Below are 22,612 nucleotides of genomic sequence, written 5' to 3' on the forward strand. Positions count from 1 at the left end.
TCAAACAATCAGAGTTGCAACTTTGTTGACGTTATGGTTGACATTTAGCAGATGGTCATTGAACCAATTGAACAATGTTAGTTCCATTTGCCGCCATTAAGTTTTGTCTTCTTTGATTTTATCTCCGAAATAGTTTACAACTCGGTGGTAATTAAAAATTAAATTTCGCTGTTTAATTTTGAATTGATCAAATTTCTGTGCAACAAAAAAATGAATGCCGCAAAAGTTCCCATAGAATGGAAGCGACGTGTTAAAACTGAATACATGAAAATTAGACAACAAAAGCGATATAAACGAGCTGATGAAATTAAGGAAGCGTGGATCAAAAATTGGTTCGTTTTAATTAAAAATTATAAATCTAACTGTTTAATTACAACTTTTTCGAATAGGGAAGAACATAACTACAACGTTCAGGATTTATATTGCGATCCAAAAGTTTGGCATGCACAACCTTATGATCCTCCACATTTGGATTGTATAAAAAGAGCCGAGGTTTCGGGTTATAATGGTGCAGGCCCACAAAAAGTGCCTATTTGTATAATAAATGCTGTTACGCCAATACCTACAATGTATACATGGGCGCCTACACAACAAAATTTCATGGTAGAAGATGAAACTGTGTTGCACAACATTCCGTATATGGGGGATGAAGTATTAGACAAAGATGGTAAATTCATTGAGGAGTTGATAAAAAATTATGATGGTAAAGTACACGGTGATAAAGACCCATCTTTTATGGATGACGCTATTTTCGTTGAATTGGTACATGCTTTAATGCGTAACTATACTAAAGAAGAAGAAATATGTTGTGCGGGTTTTGGCAGTAGTGTTGCTAAACCGGAAACTCCAAAAACCGACACACTTTCCAGGGATGAAAAATCAAACGATTCATTATTTGATGGCCGACACATTCAATTGATTGAAGAAGATGAAAATACGAAAATAAAGGAAGAACAGATCCAAAAAGAAAAGATGCCCTTCCCTACTCCTATTATTTTCCAAGCTATCAGTTCAAACTTTCCAGATAAGGGAAATCCCCAGGAATTGAAAGAAAAGTATTTGTAACATCTTTATTTGAAATATCTTAATTAAAATCAACACTATTAAATTCATTAGGTATATTGAACTAACGGAGCATCAGGACCCGGAAAGGCCGCAAGAATGCACTCCCAATATTGATGGTGAAAAAGCGGAAAGTGTGTCACGGGAGCGCACAATGCATTCATTCCACACCCTATTTTGTCGCCGTTGTTTTAAATATGATTGCTTCCTTCATCGTAAGTATTATACAATAGGATTTAATCAAATGACCAACAATCATTTAGGCAATAATGCCGATTAGTAGTGAAAAATACAAAAAAAAAGCGCCAAGCGTTCAAGCTGCATATAGCTCAATATATTTCCTCTTTCTTTTTTCGTGCAATATACGTTTGCCAATTATTACCGAAATGAATCTTTAAAAATGATAATGATTCTTAAAATGCAACCAAAATTTCGAATCTGCAAATGAACTGCAATTTAGGTCACCAAATAAACGGTGAGTTGTAGTTAATAATACATATATATGTACTTAAACCTGCCATTTTGACTTAATCGAAATCGTTCACATTTTTCATATAACCAATCGCCATCATAACCACTGCTGATAACTAGTGATTCAGAAATATCAAATCATTCTATCTTTTGCAGAGCCTCAATGTTTCCATTTTAATGTGCACATCAAATAAATTAAAAATCTATATTTATGACAGTTTTTTTTTATATTCAATTACAAATATTACAATGACAACATATACATATATGCTCTAGATATAGGGAAGATCATGCATATTTCATGTCTTTATTTTTTACCATAAGCCTTTTAAAGCGCTTGTGATCCATGTCTATGTGGATGTTTTGACAATTAAGTATCAATGTATGTATGTACGTAAGCAATTGATTTGACTAGATTTTTCGGGATGCATTAAATACATTTTTGATTAATAAAAAATAAAACAGCTGTAGCACCAAACTCATGCCATTTTAAAACACGACACATCCAATCATCCCATTTTATTATGTCTTACCTTAATGTTAGCACACATACATTAAAATCGATGTTACTAAAAATAATCTCTGTTAACTTGATTAATTCATTGATATTTTTGATTACCTAATAATTTTTTGATTTGAAATAGGCCTTCAAGTGGGACATGCAGGGCCAAATCTACAGAAACGACGTTTTCCTGAGTTGAAACCATTTACGGAACCTTGTAGCAATGCGTGTTATATGTTATTGGTGAGTAATGTAGATTTTTTTTTTTACTTTTGGTTATAACTTTGATTAATTTTTTGTTACAGGATGGTATGAAAGAAAAATTAGCTGCTGACAGTAAAACACCACCAATTGATTCTTGTAACGAAGCTAGCTCTGAAGATAGCAACGACAGCAACAGTCAATTTAGTAATAAAGACTTCAATGCAGAAAATGGGAAAGAAAACAGTATTGTGGTTAACAGTGCTGTTTCCGCAGAAATCAACTCAATAATGGGTAAAACTTAGAAATATGTTGATTTTGGATAAATATTTTTAAAATAAAATTAATCAAATTAGCGGGAATGATGAACACTTCAAACTCAAAATGTGACTGGACTGGCGCTGATCAATCTTTATTTCGGACATTGTACAAAGTCTTTTTGAAAAATTATTGCGCTATTGCCCAAACTATGCTTACAAAAACATGTCAACAGGTAAGATTCACATATTCAAATAATGCTTTTACTTTTCATTGATTTTTATCAAATAACGAAATTTTTGTCTCAGGTGTATGAGTTTGCCCAAAAAGAGGAAGCAGAATTTTGTATTGAAGAATTACGTCAAGATTACACTCCACCACGTAAAAAGAAGAAGAAGCAACGACTTTGGTCATTGCATTGTCGAAAAATTCAACTAAAGAAAGATTCTTCCTCAAATCACGTCTATAACTATACACCATGTGATCATACTGGGCCCTGCGACATGAATTGTTCTTGCATTCAAACTCAGAACTTCTGCGAGAAATTTTGCAACTGCAGTAGTGATTGTCAAAATCGGTTTCCTGGTTGTCGTTGCAAAGCCCAATGTAATACGAAGCAATGTCCGTGTTACTTGGCGGTGCGTGAGTGCGATCCAGACTTATGTCAAGCTTGCGGTGCCGATCAGTTCAAACTGACAAAAATAACTTGCAAGAATGTGTGTGTGCAACGTGGATTACGTAAGAAACATAAATCTTTTTGATTATTATACTCCTACACTTATTTCGTTGTTTTCAGATAAACATCTTTTAATGGCGCCTTCTGATATAGCGGGATGGGGAATATTTCTTAAAGAAGGCGCTCAAAAAAACGAATTTATTTCAGAGTATTGTGGTGAAATCATTTCGCAAGATGAAGCCGATCGGAGGGGCAAAGTTTATGACAAATACATGTGTTCATTTTTATTTAATCTAAATAATGATTTCGTGGTTGACGCCACCAGAAAAGGCAATAAAATTCGTTTTGCCAACCATTCAATTAATCCGAATTGCTACGCTAAGGTAATGATGGTAACCGGAGATCATAGAATTGGAATATTTGCTAAACGTGCAATTCAACCTGGAGAAGAGCTGTTCTTCGACTATAGATATGGGCCTACAGAACAACTGAAATTCGTAGGTATAGAAAGAGAAATGGAAATAGTGTAATGAAAAAAATTGTTCGACAATATTTGAATGGCTTTGTGTTTATTATAAAAACATAAAAATTCTAAATAGTAGTTTTACTTTCAAACGGAAGTTGCAACATTCGCAATAATAGGTTTTGGACGTGATTTGAAAATGAGTTTTTTTGTGCATAAAGCACGAACTATGTATTCGGTGTTTTGTCGTGATTTATTTTCCAGAGCAACTGTGCTGTCTAAAATTGTACAATCAATTGTTCTATTTAGTGTAGCGTTGGAATCGCATGCGATATCTGTATCGTTCAATGAAGACTTCCCATCCTTGGTTTTAAATTTTTCAAGTACAGCGAATGGTTTTTCTAGTTTTTGCTCTCTTCCTTGCAGAATATGATGCCCAATTATAAGTATCTAAAACATAAAAAAAAATATTAATTTATTAACACACCCCAGCACCTGTCACTCAAAAGTTAAAGGATATTTTACAGGCTGTCCGTATTTATTATAATACAAGTCCCCTATGAATAGATTATGAATATTCTCTCCGGAACGAATTTCGAGATCTCCCTGAAGCTCAACAATTGCATATTCCTCAAGAGTAGTTGGAGAGGATCTGTAAAATATATATTTTCTATCAATCCGTATTTAGAAAGTTTAATCTTAAAAAACCGACATAAAATATAATGCAATATACATAATTAGAAATATAATATAATTAATAAAATATAATTAGAAATATATTTTCAAATCAGCATCCTCTCTAAAACTACTATTCGAGTACTTACGTTTTTACTAAGATAGGCATCTTTCTATACCAAGTAAAAACAAAACAAAATTAACTCTTTACAGCTCTAATCAATTTCGCGCTTACTGTAGTATCAGCTGATTTTGACATTAGATACTTCAGTTATTCTATTACTTAGTGAACGTACCTTTCCAGAGAAACCTGTACAAGTGTGTTTACAATTTTTTAATTAATTTACAAATAAGCTTGGAAAATGATACGTCTTAGACAATTGACTCGAATTTCTATAAATAAATATGTTTCTACAGAGGTAAAATAAATTTAAATAATGGAGCTGATTTAATTGTGAAATAACTAAAATCTTATATAAACTGGTGTATGCGAATTTGAAAATCCCATATGTATGTGCATATATACGAGTAACTATGCATATTAATAGTTTTTACAGCGTAATATTTTAGTGTGCAACAAAGCTGCTACCTTTAATGATGGCTGGAAGGTATGGAGACAGAACTTTAAGGAATGCAGTACATCTGGAACAAATGTGGTTAATAATAACCATGAAAGATCTGATAACAATATATTGAAGCGGGTTTTACATAAAGTGGGCTTCGCACCGAATACAAAAACGGTTAGGATTATATTTAATTAACACATTATTGTTTGTAAATAATAATAATTCAAGATTTTATTGCTTAGCGCCTAAGGGTGGCCAGTCACATGTTGTACGAAAGTGTAGCTGATAAAATAAACTATTTAAGTTTTTTTAAAGCTTTTGATATGCCTAACACATTCAATTCATGGTTTCTGGTTACTGAATTACATGTATGGATGCTACTTGTGCGAGCTATGGCTGAAGGTTCGGAATCTGGAGAAAATGGTCGTTTTATTCGAAACTGTATCGTAGAAGTTATGTGGGGCGATGTAAATACTCGTGCTAAGAAACTAGGCGCAAGTTTTCTATAACATTAAAAATTACATATAATTTGGTTTAAACAATGTTTATTTGCAGGCACATAACCCATCCAAAACTCGACAACAAATAGAAATACTTTCGGAACAATTTCAGGCAGCATTAATTGCTTACGACGAAGGTATTATGTCAGATGATCGAGTATTATCTGGCGCTTTATGGCGGCGGTTCTTTGCCATGAACTGTGATGACGTCGTAAAGATTGAACGTCTAGTGAAGTATGTGAGAGAACAAATTGTTTCCCTGGACCAGCTATCACCTGATGACTTTCTACAAAAACCAAAAATATCGTGGATAGATCTGGATAAAGTATCTGTTTAGCTGCCAAAATTATTAGATTATTCATTGCTGATACACAGTTTGGTACAGTGTGTTATGATTTTATTGTAATTCTTTAACATATCTATGAATTTGAGAATATATGCAAGAAAATTAATTATAGCCGTATGTATTGTATTATTCGGATCAAATTCCTATGTCAGCAATCCCTTGATTTGTTATTGCTCGCAATTGACACTTGCATAAGTAAGTCATTACTCTGCGCTCGATATGACCTTTAATTTCGTTGGGAAGTTTGTTAAATAACTTTGCCATTCGCTCATAGTTTAAAATCCGTTCATGATTCAATTCACCTTCATTCTGCAAAATCGCACAAGCTCCTTTCTCGATATTCGAATTTGTAAGTTCTTCATATTCGATAATGGTTTCGTTATATGATGAAGATCCCGATACGGTCTCTTCACGTCCTTCTAAGTTCTTAGAATTCAAACGTATTTTTTCAAGTTTATTAATACGTAAACGTTTACTAGGTTTGTTGAAACAGACAGTTCTCTCAAGAAAACGCAACCTTTCTAGGTAAGGCCAAGTTGATCCTCGAATTGTACCTTCTTTAGGGCATAGTTCGTGACAATGGCGAAGTTCCCGCTGGAAATGGTTTCGCAGATTATTCCAACGACTAAGACAAAAACCAGCTATAAACACACAAAAAATAAAATAAACAATATTATGTTTCAATATTAGTTCTTACGGCTAGTTCCCATTTCTAAAGCAATAGTATTCCATATTCGATTTTTTTCTTTCATGGATTCGAATGTTGAAAGTCCACCCCATTGCCGATGGTATAGTACTGGATGCGGTTGGACCAGTGATATTAACTTAAAATCGAACGGCCGGTTTTTCTTGTGACTGGTTCTTGTCATTCTGTTCCAAAATTTCTTATTGATCTTTTACTATCTTAATGTCATTTGAAGAAACCAAGAATTAATTCAGAAGAATAACAGCATACCATTATTCTTGAATAATTTGTAAACATTAATATTGTGACGAACACTGATGATAGAACAATATCAAATCGACGATAAACTGCCAGAACCAAGTAGACAGCGAATTCGAAGTTGCCAGAATGTTCTACCGACGAACTATTATATAAGGACTAATATATTCGGGCTGTCGGATTGTGCAGCAAACACAGTTCTAATTAGAGTCTTGCCAATTAAGCCATAAGCAATAAGTTGTAAGCTCGAATAACGAGTAATAAGTGTAAAGTTGTTGAAATTAGAAATAAAAATAAGTGTATAGCCATTAAATTGTAAGTTACAAGGTAGACGATTTATCGAGAAATCCGTTACAATATTGATTTTAGGCAACAAATGTTATCTCGATAATCATAATGCCACATCTCCCTATGCAAAGTACATTGCTAACCATCTGCCAAAGACATTTCAATTCATTTTAGCAATGGACTTGAAAGGGCATTTGCTATCATAAAATACCATAATAATTCTCGAAATGGCGCCGGGTAATGTTTGTACTCGATGCTGTGGAAAATACTGTAGGATGATACTCGATTCTACTTTGTACTTAAAAGTACTTTCTCAGCTTTAAATTTCAACCTTTTTTCAGTTTAAAAAAATAAAAACAATAATATAAAAATTAATAATTATACATAAGTATGTTTATTTCTAACATGTATGAGTGAGTATACATATATTTATTGTTCACTGCCTCGTACAGGCTACTGTTGAATCGATTTTGCTTTATGAAGTAGCTAGTTAATAAAATCATTTTCGGACATACCGTTTAAAAAAGAACATTGACAAACAATGTATTCACGTGAAAGGCGATTTCTTTTTTTTAGAAAAAAATAGACGCTCACAAGGAACTGAATCTTATGAAGTGGTGGCTAGTGGACTTTTAAGTCTTCCCTTTCTAAAATGGGGTTGCTTTTAAGAGAAAGAGGAGTTACTAAAATATTAGAAACTTCGTCCATATTTTTTTTTGCTTCTAAAACAAGTTTCAAAAGATACCTCAGTATCTTCATCGAAATCACTACTACTTTTTGATTCCGTCTTCGTTTCCTGAATTTGGGAAGTTATACAATTAATAGTTGGAAGGGTTTTTGACAATGTAACATACTTTTCAGCAGAAGTTTGACGGGTTGCGAATTCGAAAGGTTTTAGTATAACTATTATTTGTTTAGTTACCTCAATTTCACTACCTAAAAGCATTTCTGATCCATTCGAGATAAACAAAATCATCTGACAGCAAATTGAAACCAGTTCTAAAAATCTTTGTAAAATATAGTAGGTAGAATTCCACTGGGTTTTGACCATTGCATAAGCCTGAATTTCCACAATTAAGTTAAGAATGCGATCAAAACATGGTTAATGACCAGATTTTTCCAACGAAAGAACAGTATTTACCATGTTTTACATTCCGCCTCACAAAATTTAATGCGCCTCAATTTTAAATCATTTAAAGCAAGGTTGCAGCTTTGTATATTTACGCCGTCTAAAAAATGTAATGTTACACCAATGTATGTTACTTCTCTCTGCCATCGTATTGGTTAAGCAGATCTCAAGATATGGGTTTTCACCTAAAAGTGGGCTGTGCCACGCCCACTGTCTAATTTTGAACGCGGTTCCTATAAAGTCATCTCATACCATCCCAGAGATAAAATTTAATGACTCTGGCGTGTTTAGTGCTTGATTTATCGCGCTTTTAGTAGTTTTTAACAGTACCGTTATATGGGGAGTGGGCGGAGTTGCCACCCGATTTCAACTATTTTCACACCGTCAATAGAAGTCCTAAAAATATTTGCTTCCAGTGAATTTTGTTATTATAGCATTAGCGGTTTAGGAGATATGCACATTAAACCTATTAGAGGCGGGACCACGCAGATGCCCCTCCGTATTGTGATCCTGTGTACCAAATAACAGTCTTGTATCTTATTGCGGAGCTTAGTTATGGCAAGTTATTTGTTTTTGATTAATGGCGTTTTGTGGGCGTGGCAGTCCGATTACGCCCATCTGCAATACCAACCGTCTCACGGTACCATGAAACATGTCTACCAAGTTTCATAAAGATATCTCAATTTTTACTCAAGTTAGAGCTTGCACGGACGGACGGACAGACGGACGGACAGACAGTCACCCGGATTTCAACTCGTCTCTTCATCCTGATCATTTATATATATATAACCCTATATCTAACTCGATTAGTTTTAGGTGATACAAACAACCGTTAGGTGAACAAAACTATTATACTCTGTAGCAACAGGTTGCGAGAGTATAATAATATACTCATACTTCACTGTTTTAGTGTACATACATATACAGTTGTGAAGCCAACAATTACGAAACCAATTATTTTCTATTATGTTTAATGTTTATTTGATTTTATTTATCTTAATATTTTTTTGGTAAATGTATAGCCTCAATGAAATTTTATTTTTAAATCGTCTTATTTTGACGCGAATATTACAAAGCCGTGAGCAGAAAGTGAATTTTTTCAATAATTCTTTTTTTTTCAAAAAAAAAACCCAAAAAAAAACGTTTTTTAAATTTTTTTAATGCATATGCATTAAAAATAAAAAATTGTGATACATTAAAATTAATTCTTTTATTTTTTCCGCTGCTGAAAGGAGTTTGGTGCAAAAGAACTATGAACACCCCGGTGTTGGACCGACTAGGGTTATTTTTTTGAAGCGCAGCGGAAGGCCGCCAATGGCCAATTTGGCACAAAAGAAATTGTGACTGTTTCATTTCTTCAGTATTTTTTTCACAAGGAAATTTTTAACTCGCTGAACTGGTAATTACCGCTAATTGATCTGAATTCTGAAGAATTTTACCGCTACAACAAGAACAACAACTAAGTGACTTAAAAAATAAATATATTTGTAAATATATACATAAATTATTGAAAAAATTCACTTTCTGCTCACGGATTAGTAATATTCGCGTCAAAATAGGACGATTTAAAAAAATTTAATTTTTGAGGCCTCCTTTGTTGGGGGACCTAAACTATACATTTACCATTTTTTTAAGTATTGTCTATAGTATAATGACACATTTTTAAAAGTTTTACTTCTTTTATTCTATGTACATACATATATAACGGAATAAGTTACACGTGTGCTCGAATCGTTTTTTATATGGAAGAAAATGAAAATTACCATCACCAAAAAAAAAATTGTCAAACATCAACAATAATAATAATAACCATGTTAAATAAGATACAAATTCTATACTCGGATATTTTTTTATATCACTAGTATCAACAATATTTTCTAAACAAATTAAGAAAACCAAAAAATGGTAATAAACATAAACTTGACTTTGCATATTTTTTATCCATCCTTGTAAAAACGTTGAGGTCAAATACTTAAAACTATATGGAAGGGCTTCATGTCTAGGCATATAAAATTTAAAACGTTATTGGATATATCAGCGTGTTTAACATACAACCACCTTCTATATGATGAAGTTTTGATTAAATTGAAAATAAGATCACAGAAGCCAGAAAAAATGTACCTTGGTGCGATACTACTTTCGAAAAAGCAGCGCGAATTTAGAGTGAGCTGCTTTGGTGGAAGCATAAAATATAATATGATCTGGAAAACTTAAATATTTTGGCTTGATGTACATGAGCTTATTCTCATGTATTACCGCAACACTTTATCACACACTTGCAATGAATGTATGTAAATAGCATCCTTTTTGTTAATTTTTTCGAAATGTTCTCAAATTTTAATCGAGATTGTGAAATACATATTTATAGAATCGTTAGCTTGAAAAAACAAATGAAGGAAGAGAAGAGGAATTATGTTGCCATACATACATATTTTTCATAGAATTTGCTTCAAAAAGAGAATATGAAAAGAGGAGCAACCGTAATAAATTTGTCGTTGCCATGCTCTCCCTGTAACTTTTTAATTTCTACATTTTGAAACTCCCTCAACCACCAGAGGGAATTTTCATTACCTCGTACGCTGATAATTGCACGCAGACGAAGAAGCTTCAGACATGTCAGAATACTACACTCCGGACTATTACGGGATGCCTCTTGATGTCTCCAGTTGAACAGTTTCATAGCGAGGCCGGTATGCTTCCGGTCAGGGAACACAAGGAACTTCTCTCCAAGCAGTATCTGCTGGGATGTTTTCGCAGAAACTATCCCTGCAGTCGTCTGCTTGAAGCGGAAGCGCCTCCTGGGAACATTAAGAGGTCCCTCCTTGACTACGTCGACGACATCGAAGAGTACGCCGAATAGACTTCGGAAACAACAAACTTCAGACATGCACTGACCACCATTCACAGTGGAGCTATTAATACATTCACCGACTCCCTCTCAGTGAATGGCGTACTTACCACCCAAGCGGGGAATAGATAACCGCTACAACAATAACTACAACCTGATTGACTCAATAAACGCGAACAATTTTATTAGCGTCATGCTGGAGAGACCCGTTCCCACGACAGTCGGGTCTACGTAACCGGAACGGACCCGGATTTATTCCGGCCAAGGACTGTCAACTCGGCAGAATTCTGTCGCTACAACAACAACAGAGGGAAGCAAACTGGGGGATTATTAAATCCACAGCAAGTTTGCTACCCGGAAAAAGACGGGACCTGGACGCAGGTGCGCAGATGTACATCTATCAATGAGAAAAATTGAACGTCACACTTAAGTAATGGCAAACTGCTTCCAGGATGGGCGACGGTTCCCTAGAGAGGGCGTTTTAGTGACCTGCAAGTGGCACATACCGTTGCCAGCATTGATGATGGGGAAGGTATTTTCCCACCCCCTCACTCGCAAAAAAGAAATATTCATCATGTGGAATATGAATGGAATATGAAATAATAATAACAAAAATATATATTCAACAAGCGATTTGTGTCTTTATCCTCCATATATAATATTTCATTGACCTAATTATTATTTTTTAAATTAATTTCTATTTATTTGTTTATGTATTTATTTAGAGGAGAAATAATAAATTATTATTTCAGTCATATATAGCATTGGTTGCTAGGGTTTTCAGTTTAAGAAGTTTCTACAGCTTTAACTATTTCGAGAAATCATTGTCGAGCCTACTTGCACTAGCCCTCACCCACGCGAAGCCATTAATTTACTTAATTCAGAATTTCAGTTTGAAATGAAATTAATTATATTTACGACTGGACATGGGTCAGTCGACATTACTCCTCTTTACAGGTGGTTTCCAAGGTTTAAATTGTGATACAGGTCTTTCGTTTATCTACATATCAGAGTGATCAGAGACAGGTTGATTACTTTATTAATATGTTATTAAAATATTCTACAAATTTCGTCTGTTTATGGTGGTTGCTGAATGTAGGTCCTGTATTAAGCACTGTCGTAGTTGGGCTTGATACTATGGCGTGTGGATCTTAAGGCGTGAACAGTTTATTGAACGAATTTGCTTTCATCGTATCTAACTACAAGTTATAACGCTGCAGAGTGCTATGCAAAGTGGTTTCTATTCTTATGAAATAAGTAAATATTGTAATTATTAACAAGAATAATTAACATCGTTACTTTCCTTTTCATTTTCACCTGAGTTTATTAATTTTCCTTTTAATTTAGAGATCAGCTTTAGTTTTTCACTTCATTTATTTATTTATTTGTGTCTTTGCTTTGAAAAATTTCACAGTTCACAACCTTACAAATTGAAAAATGATGGATGATATAGGACCAACAGCAAGTGGGAACAAAATCATTTATTGTGTCATTACATACAAACATTATTAAAAATGTTTTTTTAGGAGTTTTTCATTTGGTTGCAAATTAATTTTGTTAATTCCGAGTCTAATCCTTATGAGCACTTAATTGCTTACATAAGATTCTTTAGTACTTGATTTATATTATAAGGAGTGCAATTAAAATAATTTATATATGCGATTTTCATATGTTGAAATATGTTGAAATAAGTTTAATAAGAGTAGATATGAAAACTATAAGTCTTAATAAAAGAAATTTAATTCACTTTAGAATGTATTTCAGATAATAGTAGAAGTTGCAAAATCGCCCTTTCAGTGTTTTTCAGCCGATTAATACAGCTATAGGGACACAATAGATATGAAGAAGTACAATATATTATAACATTTTATACAATTTGGCACATTTTACGCTCTAAATTTATTATTATTAATTATCCATATTTTTAATATGTTTGCAATCGTATTCTACTATTTTAATAAAATGTTGAACAAACAATCTTAATTCAGCACATCTGCGTTTTGATCTAACATTTAAGTAATTTTCACAATTCTATACTTTAATTCATATACTCGTTCACGGTATTCTTTTAAACGATTTTCTCTTTAATATTTTTACACCATAATTTTGCACTTTTTTTACTACAAAATATTTATCTTCGTGATTCAATATAATTATTATCAATTAAAATCACTTGAAATCAACATTTTCTGTATTAACTTTTAATGTTATGCCTACGTGAGTATTATATTTACTTTTATTTTCATACGATTTTTCTTATAATTACTTTGAGCTTTTTTATTTTCATGATATTTTCACTCATAACTTGAATTTGTGTATTTTAAAACAGTATGTATTGCACGCAATACATGCTTAGATACTTAAAAATTGTCTTAGAGCTAGTTAGAGGTTTCAATTTGTTCAATTTTGTTTGAAATCTAGCATATATAGTTTTAAAACGGTGTCGTGCAACTTTTCAACAGAATTCAGAAATATTATTCAATTTGTTTGGTACTAATAATTCTTGAAAAGAATAATTGCATAAATATTAAATCGATTGTGATGGTGAAAAATCTTACAAATAATGACGAGAATGCTCATTAATAAATATTCCTAGCCCCCTTTAAGTTTTAAATTAAAAAAAAAATCTATATAACATTTAAAAGTCCAAATGACAAAACATTCAAATTTAAGCTTTCAAGGTGCTGTGCGGAGCAAATATTTCGAACGCTTGTTGGTACAATTACCAATGTGCACGTGTAAAAAATTGCACAGATTTGATTTTATACGAATTAAATATTACATTTTAAATTGATTGCTATTGGGACTTCTCAGATTCTCGTTTTTTCATCTTTGTTTAGTTAGTGTTTTCAATTAAAAGCTATTTATTTGGCAATAAATGGATTTGATTTAACTTTTAAACCGTTCATATGCATACATATACATAATATGTTGCAACATAATTCTTGCGTTTATTTAATATTTCTATTACTATTAAAATAAAGAACAAATATGTAAATTGAAATGAGAATTTTCCGAATGCATTGCATTCGATGATAATGTGATTTTGAAAATTCATTATATGTTACGACTGTAAAACATTTAAAAATAAATACTAAAGTAATCACACTACAAACTAAACACATAGATGGTTTAACTAAAATAATAGACTTTGGCTTCAAGTGAAAGAATTTATAAAAATAAAATAAAATATTCATTGTAAAAACAATTTCAATGAAATTTTAAGGTTTATGGATCTTAGTTTTTTTACTTGGCGTTACGTAATAAACTTTGTTCGGACTAAGGTCGCTTTCAAGTGGTTTATCTACATATATATTTTATCAGATGACATGTGTGTAAATATTGTTACATGTGTATCGCCATTCATAATAATCCATAAAAATCACTTAATATTAGTAATTTGCGCGAATTTTTGCGTGATTTATAAATACTTCTAAATTTTATTTTTGGTCGTTTAAATTGTTCAACTCTTAAAATATACTTGTACAAATTTCTTATTCATATAATATATTGATGCATGTATTTTTTCACGTTATAATTAAAATAAGTTGTAGAGAAGTTTTGTATGCGCATATTTTGATCCTACTTGTGCTTCTAATCCGTTGGTTTTTGCGTTTTAATTTGACCTTTTAAAAATATTCTGGTGTCAAAAAATTCATATACAGCCCGATATGATCTTGGCTGCACAATGTCAATGAAATAATTTATAAAATAAACCTGATTTTTATACAACATATTATATGCTTACATAGACTCTTCTTTGACATATAAATATCCCAACTCATATCTAAGGGATACTTTAGAATATATATATATATATATATGTGTGAAAATAATTTGAGCAAATTTTATCCACTTTGAGTGCCCTTCAGCGATTTATCGGAAGAATTTGGATATTTATTTAAATGGTGCGACAGCAAAGCACAAACACACTTATTAAAATACATATAATACATACAATAATTGGTTCGATTTTTTCAGAACCCTATTTTATAAATTTAAAAACAAAAAATATAATTGATTTCTCAAAATTTGTGATATACATAGCTGCACTCGTGAACATTTAAATAACATTATATAAATTTTTACTTATGCCGTTATTTCAAAAGCAAATACTTTTTAACACCTCCATACATGGGAGATTTGGGCGATTTTTAAATTGTTTCAGGAAGGTCTTTGATTGCATATCGGAGTACATATTATGAGTATAGTTGTTTGGAAAACTAAATTATAATGGAAGTGATTTTCGGATATTCACTCCTTTGTATTTTTATCACAAGTAAATACAACACATTTTTGCAATAATATTCAAGAATTTGAATATTTATATTTAAGAGAGAAAGTTTTCATTATTACAATATTCAAATCATCTTGTTTCTAATTAGGATATGTTTAAGTGTCAATTATTTTATAGCATTAAGTTTTGCTTCTTGACCATTTAGATATTTGAATAAAATAATTGTTGGGAAATAAGCTGCCAATGTGAATAAGTAAGCGATGAAGTAAAATAGTTTAAATGACAATGTGTCATACTTCGATTTATATGAACTACGATCGGGTTAAAAAAAATCTTCTTCATGATTTTTAAATGTATTATAATTAGTTTTAAAATGTTGCTTTAATGAATTTAGAGGGTATGGTATATAAGTTCTTGAATCACTCAATTCAAACGAGTAATTTGAAATAATCTCAAATTTTATATTTCTTATAAATTTATATTTGATATTTATCGCAAACTGTGTACTATATGCATATAGTAATGCACATCTATGCTACATCATTACATTATTTTCTCATTTAATCTGAATACACTAAAACACTGTATGCTTTTATGCACAAATTAAAGAAAGGAGTGACTTTGATAATGTTCATAATACACCAAATATCATAATCAGATAAATGGTAATCGGCTAAAATACTTAGACAATCCCGGATATTCTCTTTTTGTTTGCATTTGGATATTAATTTATATTAAAGTTTTGGCTTATGTTTTCTCACTTACTAGTATTTGTATCTATGTACGTATTTATCATATTTTTAAATATTGGTTGGACGACATTTAATTTAACAACTATGCATTTCTTTTATTAAATTTTTAAATTGTTGGTATTGTTTTGGCCCAATACCTTTATTTCATATGCATGTATGTATATATGATAATCTTCATTTCTTTTTTCTTATATTTGCTTTGTTATGCATTGAATATTTGATTTAATCTCATTGTTTTTACGCTTTGCATGAGTATTTTTGGTTGATAATTCAAAATTGCATTATTTCTTGAGCATTTCGACGATTTCATATTCATCCTAATGTAACATAAAATCGTTTTTCTTATATAATAATCTTTAATTTGGTTCCACGTGATGTGCAAAATAGAGCAGATTTGCAAAAGTTGAGTATAGCTGCGATGACTTCCAGTCAGCAGACAGTTGGTGCATGGCATTGTCCATTTCTCTCATTAATATGGGGCGAATCGATTGAATCCACCTCGATACATGGTTGCCTATAATTGAAATAAAATATTTAAATGCATTTGATTATCATAAAGGAATAATTGTGCAATAGTTTTGAGAAATATGTGTGAAAAACTTACCCCATAGCCGGGCACTGGTCCTATTCCATGTCCTAAATAGGGGTCCGCATACTCTCTTGTTGCATATCTGGGGTTTACAGAATATAAAGGAAGTGACGTAAAGTTTGCAAAATTAAATTACGAATATTCAAGAAACATTTTCTCGATGAAGTGTTAATAATTGGGAAGTTGATTGCAGTTAAAATGTTAATGATTTCATGAACTGAATTAAAATTCTTTTTTCCTTGATTCATATCTCGATTGGCATAAATAATGGGTATCTTGAGATGATTATTAGCAAAAATTATTTAGTTTTGTGAGAATTTTGCACGCATTAATTAAAGTAAATTCTAAATTAATCGATATTTCGGTTTTTCTTCTTTTCACTTTGCTATAAATAGAAAAATTAGGGAATGAGTGTGTAAAACCATAAGTTTCTTGTAAGATTATAAGTATATATACAAGTAATAATTATATTACTATTGCGGAAGTCTAGTATATTACAGTTGTTGTTATACTTGCGTTCGATAATGAAACAAATAAATGCTAAACAATGACGTTCATTATAATCTAAAATAGTTATATCTAGCAGAATTGAATTAATTTGTACGTTCGTCCTGAAATTACTAAATTTCTGTGCGTTGACTTCGATTTCATCTGAATAATTATTTACTATCAATTTATAAGAATGCAGCGTTTATGCACAATTACAAATATTATTTTAATCATATTAATGCATCAATAGATAAATTCTGAAACATTTTTTTACAACAAAAGTGTAAAAGTAAATATTACTTAAAAAATTCATAAAAAAAATTTATTCGCGAAGTTCAAGTTTGGTAAATTATTCAGTTAGCAACATTTGTAAAAAATAAAAAAATTAGGTACACATATTTTCTTTAAAGATATTCAATGTATTCAAACTTTAAAATTCGTAAGACAATGTTACTCTTGCTCTTGATCAGTTTCCTGTTTTTGTCAATTCTATCTACTATAATAAAGGTTGATAGTATTCGTATTGAGTTGTCTGCGATTGGTTAACGATAATCTTTCGTAAAGTACAATTTGGTGTTCTGTTGCGAACGGCAGCTATATTCGCTCAATTATAGCTGCATAATAAGGAGGAAATACTATTTTGCCTTTTATTATGGATTCAATCAATTACGACATTTATTTAAATTTAAATAAATGCAACCAATATTCCGGAATTTTATTGGATTATGTACGCAATTCGGATTCTCACACTGAATATTAATAATTAATAAATATACTATACTATATATTCATTCGATTTAATCCTGAAAGATAATTGATTCGTCAGATATTCTGCCCATTTTGATGCACCAAACTACCATATTATAGTGGTGAAGTTTCCACACACATATATATTTAAGGACATGCTTTCTTGGTATGATGAATTGTAATTGAATAGTAATTTTACGATCATAGTAATTGATATGTTCAATGGTAAAAACGTTCTTACTATACCAAAAGATATGTTTTGGAAAATGCTACATAGTATGCAAGAGTTTGGAATAGCCTCAATTCGAATTATGGAATCATAAGTACAAAAGTATACAAGTTGGATGGATTCAGGATATAAGGTAAGTGTAAAATTTCGAAATATTGGTAGATGATTTTTATATCCAAAGGACACTTACCCAGCGACAGTAGCGTAACCGGCTAAAGCCGGCTGTGCAGCGGCGGCTGCTGCGCCATATGCGGCCCTTGCGGCCACCGCTGTGTATGTGGTGGCGGCTGTTGCGTACGCCTGCTGTGCTTGTGACAATGGAGTCTTTAGAAGCGGAGCTGTGGCCTGCAAATGGTCAGATGCAAATATAAATTAAAGTATCTCACGTAAAGAAAACCCCATTCAGAAAGATGAAAAAGAATGTGTGAAGGTAATAAAGTATTTTACACGTTTCTAACGAAGAACGAAATTGTAAGTAACTGGACGTAATCGAAATAACCGTTAATTAAATTAAATTGTTGGAATGGTAACTACTGGCATATACTCGTATATGTTTAATGTTTGATTAAAATATACAATATTAGGATGGAGGAATGGAAATTACATAAGTAGATAATTGGTATTATTCTAAACTGAAATACTTAGAGATCTGTCCACAGAGACTAAGCATGGCATGCCTAAATTGTAAATATTAAATAAAAAAGGTGTAACCCAGTGTGAATTTGTTTCGTACAGCAACATCCGGAAAATCAAGCCAAGCCAACCAATAACCAATATAAAAGTATGTTTTCAATAATAAATACACTAATGTTAAGAATAATAACGAAGTGGAGGGAAAAACGTAAATATTAATTTAGAAACAACCATTGAATAGGCATGCCTTAGAATACCTAGGAACAAATTTTGCGTATGTGATACATATGTATGTATGTACAATACAATATACTTGTACATACAAATAAGGACTCACTTCAACAAATACTTGCAAACATTAGAATCAACCAAAACATAAAAAAAATAATTATTATACATCTATTTAAGCAATGCAAACAAGCATTTTTAATTAAAAATTAAAGCAATTTCACAATAAACATAGTAGACAACAATAAAGGAGAAATAAAAACAAGAGACAACTTGTTGATGTTTTGAACAAATTTTGCTTATTTTGTTTACCAAAACGTTTTGTGGTACCGGAATGCGGTTGATCGTATGTGGGGAACTGTTTAGCGTTGTCACAGTGCGGCGCTGTAAGTTTTCAAGTAGATTACATGATTGAAATTGTTTTTGTTGTATTTAAATAACTCAGTATGAATGTATTACATATACATATATTAACATCACAACAAATAAAACATATGTCATAATACTATATATGTATAAACGAATACGTTTAACTTAAAATACATATATACATAGGGAATACGGAAATGCTTGCAACAAACTGGTTATAAATGTAGATATGAAGAGAGTAATAATTGTAAGAAGTTAAAGATCACTACAAACAAATTATATAAATTAAACTTACAAAACAAAATTCAAAGTTTGCATTAAAATATGCCTATTTTCATATTTGCGTTTTCCAGAAAAGTGTAATTCGTACGTACATATAAGATCCACAAAACTTTTTTTTTATCTATCACCTATCCAAAACTGGTTTTCCACCTAAACATTCAGAATTTTAATGCCACCTTATACGCGTTAAGATACAGATGTGTTGGTACGGAACATTTGTTGTGAACGAGCCTTAATTTTTTTCTGTTTGGTTGGTATGACATCTGTTAAACATATTCAATAACCTTACAGTGAACAAACAAAATCAAAATATTTGTCATTGTGTTGAAAATGTCAAATTTTATACCCGAAAGTGATGATTTGCGGAAAATCTTCATTTTTAGTTTCCATTTGAAGAAAAGTGCATCGAATGCGTGTCGAGGCAAATGGTGATCATGCTCTATCAGAAGCAACATGCAAAAGATGATTTCAACGGTTCAGAGACAATGATTTTGATGTGAGAAATGAAGGACGTGGGAGACCACCAACAAGTTTTTGAAGAAATTTTGCTCCAAAGACACGAAAGAAAATTAGTTTTGCAACGAATTGTCACTGGCGGTGAAAAATAGATTTACTTTAAGGATCTTCAACGGAGAAAATCATGGGTTAATCAGGGACAACCATCAACATCGACTGCAAAAACAGATCGATTTAGTGCAATGCTCTGTGTTCGGTGGGATCAGAAGAGTGTGATATATCATGACCTGGTGAAACTGTTAATACTAATCCCTACAGACAACAACTGATCAATTTGAACCATGTATTGAACGAAAAACGACTTGAATGGCCCAGAAGACACGGCAAAGTAATTTTGTTACACGACAATGCATCTGCACACAAAGCAAAACCGGTTCAGGATACAATCAAAGTACTTGGCTGGGAGCTGCTACCCCACCCGCCGTATTCACCAGAATTGGGCCTTCTGATTACCACTGTTTTTTTTTTATCGATGGGACACGCATTGGCTGAGCAGCACTTCGATTCCTACGAAGAAGTCGAAAATTGGGTGTCTGATTGATTTCTATCAATACTTTGAGTATTTTTTTTACTTTCCCCTTTAAAAAAAACGCTCATTATGCCGGTACATATGTAAACGGGATTTAATTCCCCTTTGGTGATGTACTTAATTTTCGATGATAGTTCCGATTTAGAGGATGTGGAAATCGAAAAGCAATGACTTAGCTCATACTGAAAACGAAATAAAAGGCTAATGGAATAACAAAAGCATAACATAAATAAGTATGTGGTTTTCGTAATCAACTGAACCCACCCATTTTTTGTCGACTAACGAATTATGAAAAGGTTTAGGTGTGATAAAAATTTATTTTGCAAGCTTTAGTTTACTACCAAAAAATGATGAAAATAGTTGAGACGTTGCTCAAGCCATCATATTCTTTACATTGCTTACTTGTTTCTTAGATACTCAGTTCACCACACATTTTCAGATTTAAAGTCAAAAATATATATCGTCATCTAAAATGCAAAATATCGTCTAATCAAAAATTCTAAATAGCGATTTTTTTTATTGCTCACTATTCAATACATTAAATATTACATATATTCACGTTATAACCAAATTCCAAGTTTTGTTTCAATATGGGTAGTGACTATTTTATATCGTTTGTAAACTTTATCTCCTGTAAACTTATGAAAAGTGATGTTTCGTTATTTGCATTTTAGGTCACGATGTATACCATAGGTTTGTTACAGTACGGTACCTAAAATCTTAATTCTAATCACGGTTTCATGGATCTTTGCATACATAATACTTGACTCTCAGATTGATATTGCAATTGAGCTGGCCATAACACTGTGATATGATGAATTTAAGCAATATATATGATGGTGATATACCAAAAGTAATATACATATGTTTGCCAAAAATAATCTTGAAAACTACAAAGTTAGTAGGTAGGAGCATAAACAGTAACAAAATGGAGTTAATATCTCACAACCCACTTGAAAAATCTGTGTGATATTTGGTATATAACATTCTTAACGGGCAACTCCTAATACGCTTTTGTAAATTATAGCTGAATAAACTCTAGTGATTCCATCTTACCATAGTCTGATTCCTATTAGCTTATTTGACTATTCAAAGGTATTTAATTAACCCATTTCTTAATTATGTGTAAACCTTTATATAGAAGCCTCGTCATGTCTTATATTTATTATTTATGGTTTGGTTTATCCAAACTTTTAGCATTTTTTAGGGGTTATTTTTGTTGTTTCCCTTGGGACATCAACACGTAAAAAGTACCTGTTGCTTGTATGGAAAGTTCAGTCTGATCATAATTATTCTTGTGCTTCATACTAGTTTAAAATAGTTTATTTGATGTTAGTAGTTAGAATTGTACATACGTACATATATGAAATTTACATGGTTATTTGAATCGCTTTTAAACTTGTACATATGTATGTATGTACACCGCTTATGTAATTTGTATAAGTAAATACCTTTTATATACCGTTAGTAACACACAAAAAAATAATCATTAAACGTCTGAATACAGTAAAATACAAATATGCAAATACTAAAGAATAATCGTTAGTAAATTAAAAAAAAAATAATAATAACTTTTGGAAAAAAAAATGCAAAATTAATTCGTTAAAAGTATTGGATAGTCTCAAAAGTGGGAAAAATAAACAACGAGAGCAATGAATGATCAAAAATCGAGAAATCTAAAATTACATTTAATATGGCTGCTGGCTGTGCGGCTGGAACTTCTGCGACCGGTTTGGCTGCCTGTAAGATTCGTAGTACGATGTCAAGTTGTTACACAGATAATTAACAAATTTCGGATGTCGAATTAATTTTAAAATTACACTTAAAAAATAACTATTATATTACCTATTAACTAATTGAATTTTTGTAAAAGCATAATTTTGTAGAATTTTAAATTTACCTGGAATCGCAGGTTCGGATCAGCGGAAGCTGCAGCAGCTGCTAGGAAGGGATCGTAGTAGACGCTGTATGAAATATATAAAAATTATTAAGTCAAATTCAAAAATTCACATACCATTGCTTGTTACATTTTACAGAAATAGGTACTTAAAAGCAAAATTCAAATATTATTGATCGAAATGATT

General features: G+C 31.7%; 5 protein-coding genes across 22 annotated transcripts in view; 2 read left to right on the forward strand and 3 right to left on the reverse strand.

The window, feature by feature from the left end:
• The first annotated feature begins 41 nt into the window (after nt 1–41).
• Nucleotides 42–3,766, forward strand: E(z) (histone-lysine N-methyltransferase E(z)). Of its 2 annotated transcripts, XM_014237698.3 has the most exons (9): nt 42–332; nt 390–1,055; nt 1,117–1,277; nt 1,523–1,537; nt 2,178–2,278; nt 2,341–2,530; nt 2,593–2,729; nt 2,803–3,232; nt 3,291–3,766. In XM_014237698.3, exons 1-9 carry the CDS (start codon nt 211–213, stop codon nt 3,698–3,700), a joined length of 2,232 nt encoding a protein of 743 aa, XP_014093173.3. In that variant the 5' UTR covers nt 42–210; the 3' UTR covers nt 3,701–3,766. The 2 variants fall into 2 exon arrangements, with proteins under 2 accessions (XP_014093173.3, XP_014093174.3); XM_014237699.3 differs by lacking the exon at nt 1,523–1,537 and having other exon boundaries at nt 43–332.
• Nucleotides 3,723–4,565, reverse strand: LOC106619561 (chromosome transmission fidelity protein 8 homolog). The gene is made up of 3 exons (XM_014237704.3): nt 4,458–4,565; nt 4,159–4,285; nt 3,723–4,083 (listed from the first exon to the last, which is right to left on the reverse strand). Exons 1-3 carry the CDS (start codon nt 4,475–4,477, stop codon nt 3,781–3,783), a joined length of 450 nt encoding a protein of 149 aa, XP_014093179.1. The 5' UTR covers nt 4,478–4,565; the 3' UTR covers nt 3,723–3,780.
• Nucleotides 4,566–4,585: 20 nt separating this feature from the next.
• Nucleotides 4,586–5,831, forward strand: Uqcc1 (Ubiquinol-cytochrome c reductase complex assembly factor 1). 2 transcript variants are annotated; one of them, XM_014237701.3, is made up of 4 exons: nt 4,586–4,727; nt 4,866–5,048; nt 5,117–5,368; nt 5,430–5,831. In XM_014237701.3, the coding sequence occupies exons 1-4, from the start codon at nt 4,671–4,673 to the stop codon at nt 5,709–5,711; spliced, it is 774 nt and encodes a 257-aa protein (XP_014093176.1). In that variant the 5' UTR covers nt 4,586–4,670; the 3' UTR covers nt 5,712–5,831. The 2 variants fall into 2 exon arrangements, with proteins under 2 accessions (XP_014093176.1, XP_014093175.1); XM_014237700.3 differs by having other exon boundaries at nt 4,591–4,727; nt 4,857–5,048.
• LOC106619560 (uncharacterized) lies at nt 5,750–6,756 on the reverse strand. Its single transcript, XM_014237703.3, has 2 exons — nt 6,418–6,756; nt 5,750–6,361 (listed from the first exon to the last, which is right to left on the reverse strand). Exons 1-2 carry the CDS (start codon nt 6,587–6,589, stop codon nt 5,856–5,858), a joined length of 678 nt encoding a protein of 225 aa, XP_014093178.1. The 5' UTR covers nt 6,590–6,756; the 3' UTR covers nt 5,750–5,855.
• A 5,527-nt stretch (nt 6,757–12,283) lies between these two features.
• The window catches only part of Rbfox1 (RNA-binding Fox protein 1), a 101,296-nt gene continuing 90,967 nt past the window's right edge, over nt 12,284–22,612 (reverse strand). For 12 of the 16 annotated variants that reach the window (XM_036363771.2, XM_036363770.2, XM_036363795.2 and 9 more), the window contains 6 exons: nt 22,429–22,492; nt 22,215–22,268; nt 19,145–19,216; nt 18,162–18,316; nt 16,522–16,588; nt 12,284–16,431 (listed from right to left, as the gene is read on the reverse strand). In XM_036363771.2, coding sequence (XP_036219664.2) covers nt 16,387–16,431; nt 16,522–16,588; nt 18,162–18,316; nt 19,145–19,216; nt 22,215–22,268; nt 22,429–22,492 — 457 coding nt within the window. In that variant the 3' untranslated portion in view covers nt 12,284–16,386. The remainder of the gene's footprint in view (nt 16,432–16,521; nt 16,589–18,161; nt 18,317–19,144; nt 19,217–22,214; nt 22,269–22,428; nt 22,493–22,612) is intronic. The other 4 variants (XM_036363790.2, XM_036363789.2, XM_036363787.2 and 1 more) reach the window with 3 other exon arrangements.

The sequence above is a fragment of the Bactrocera oleae genome, chromosome 6, assembly GCF_042242935.1.
Source record: "Bactrocera oleae isolate idBacOlea1 chromosome 6, idBacOlea1, whole genome shotgun sequence".
NCBI lineage: Eukaryota > Metazoa > Arthropoda > Insecta > Diptera > Tephritidae > Bactrocera > Bactrocera oleae.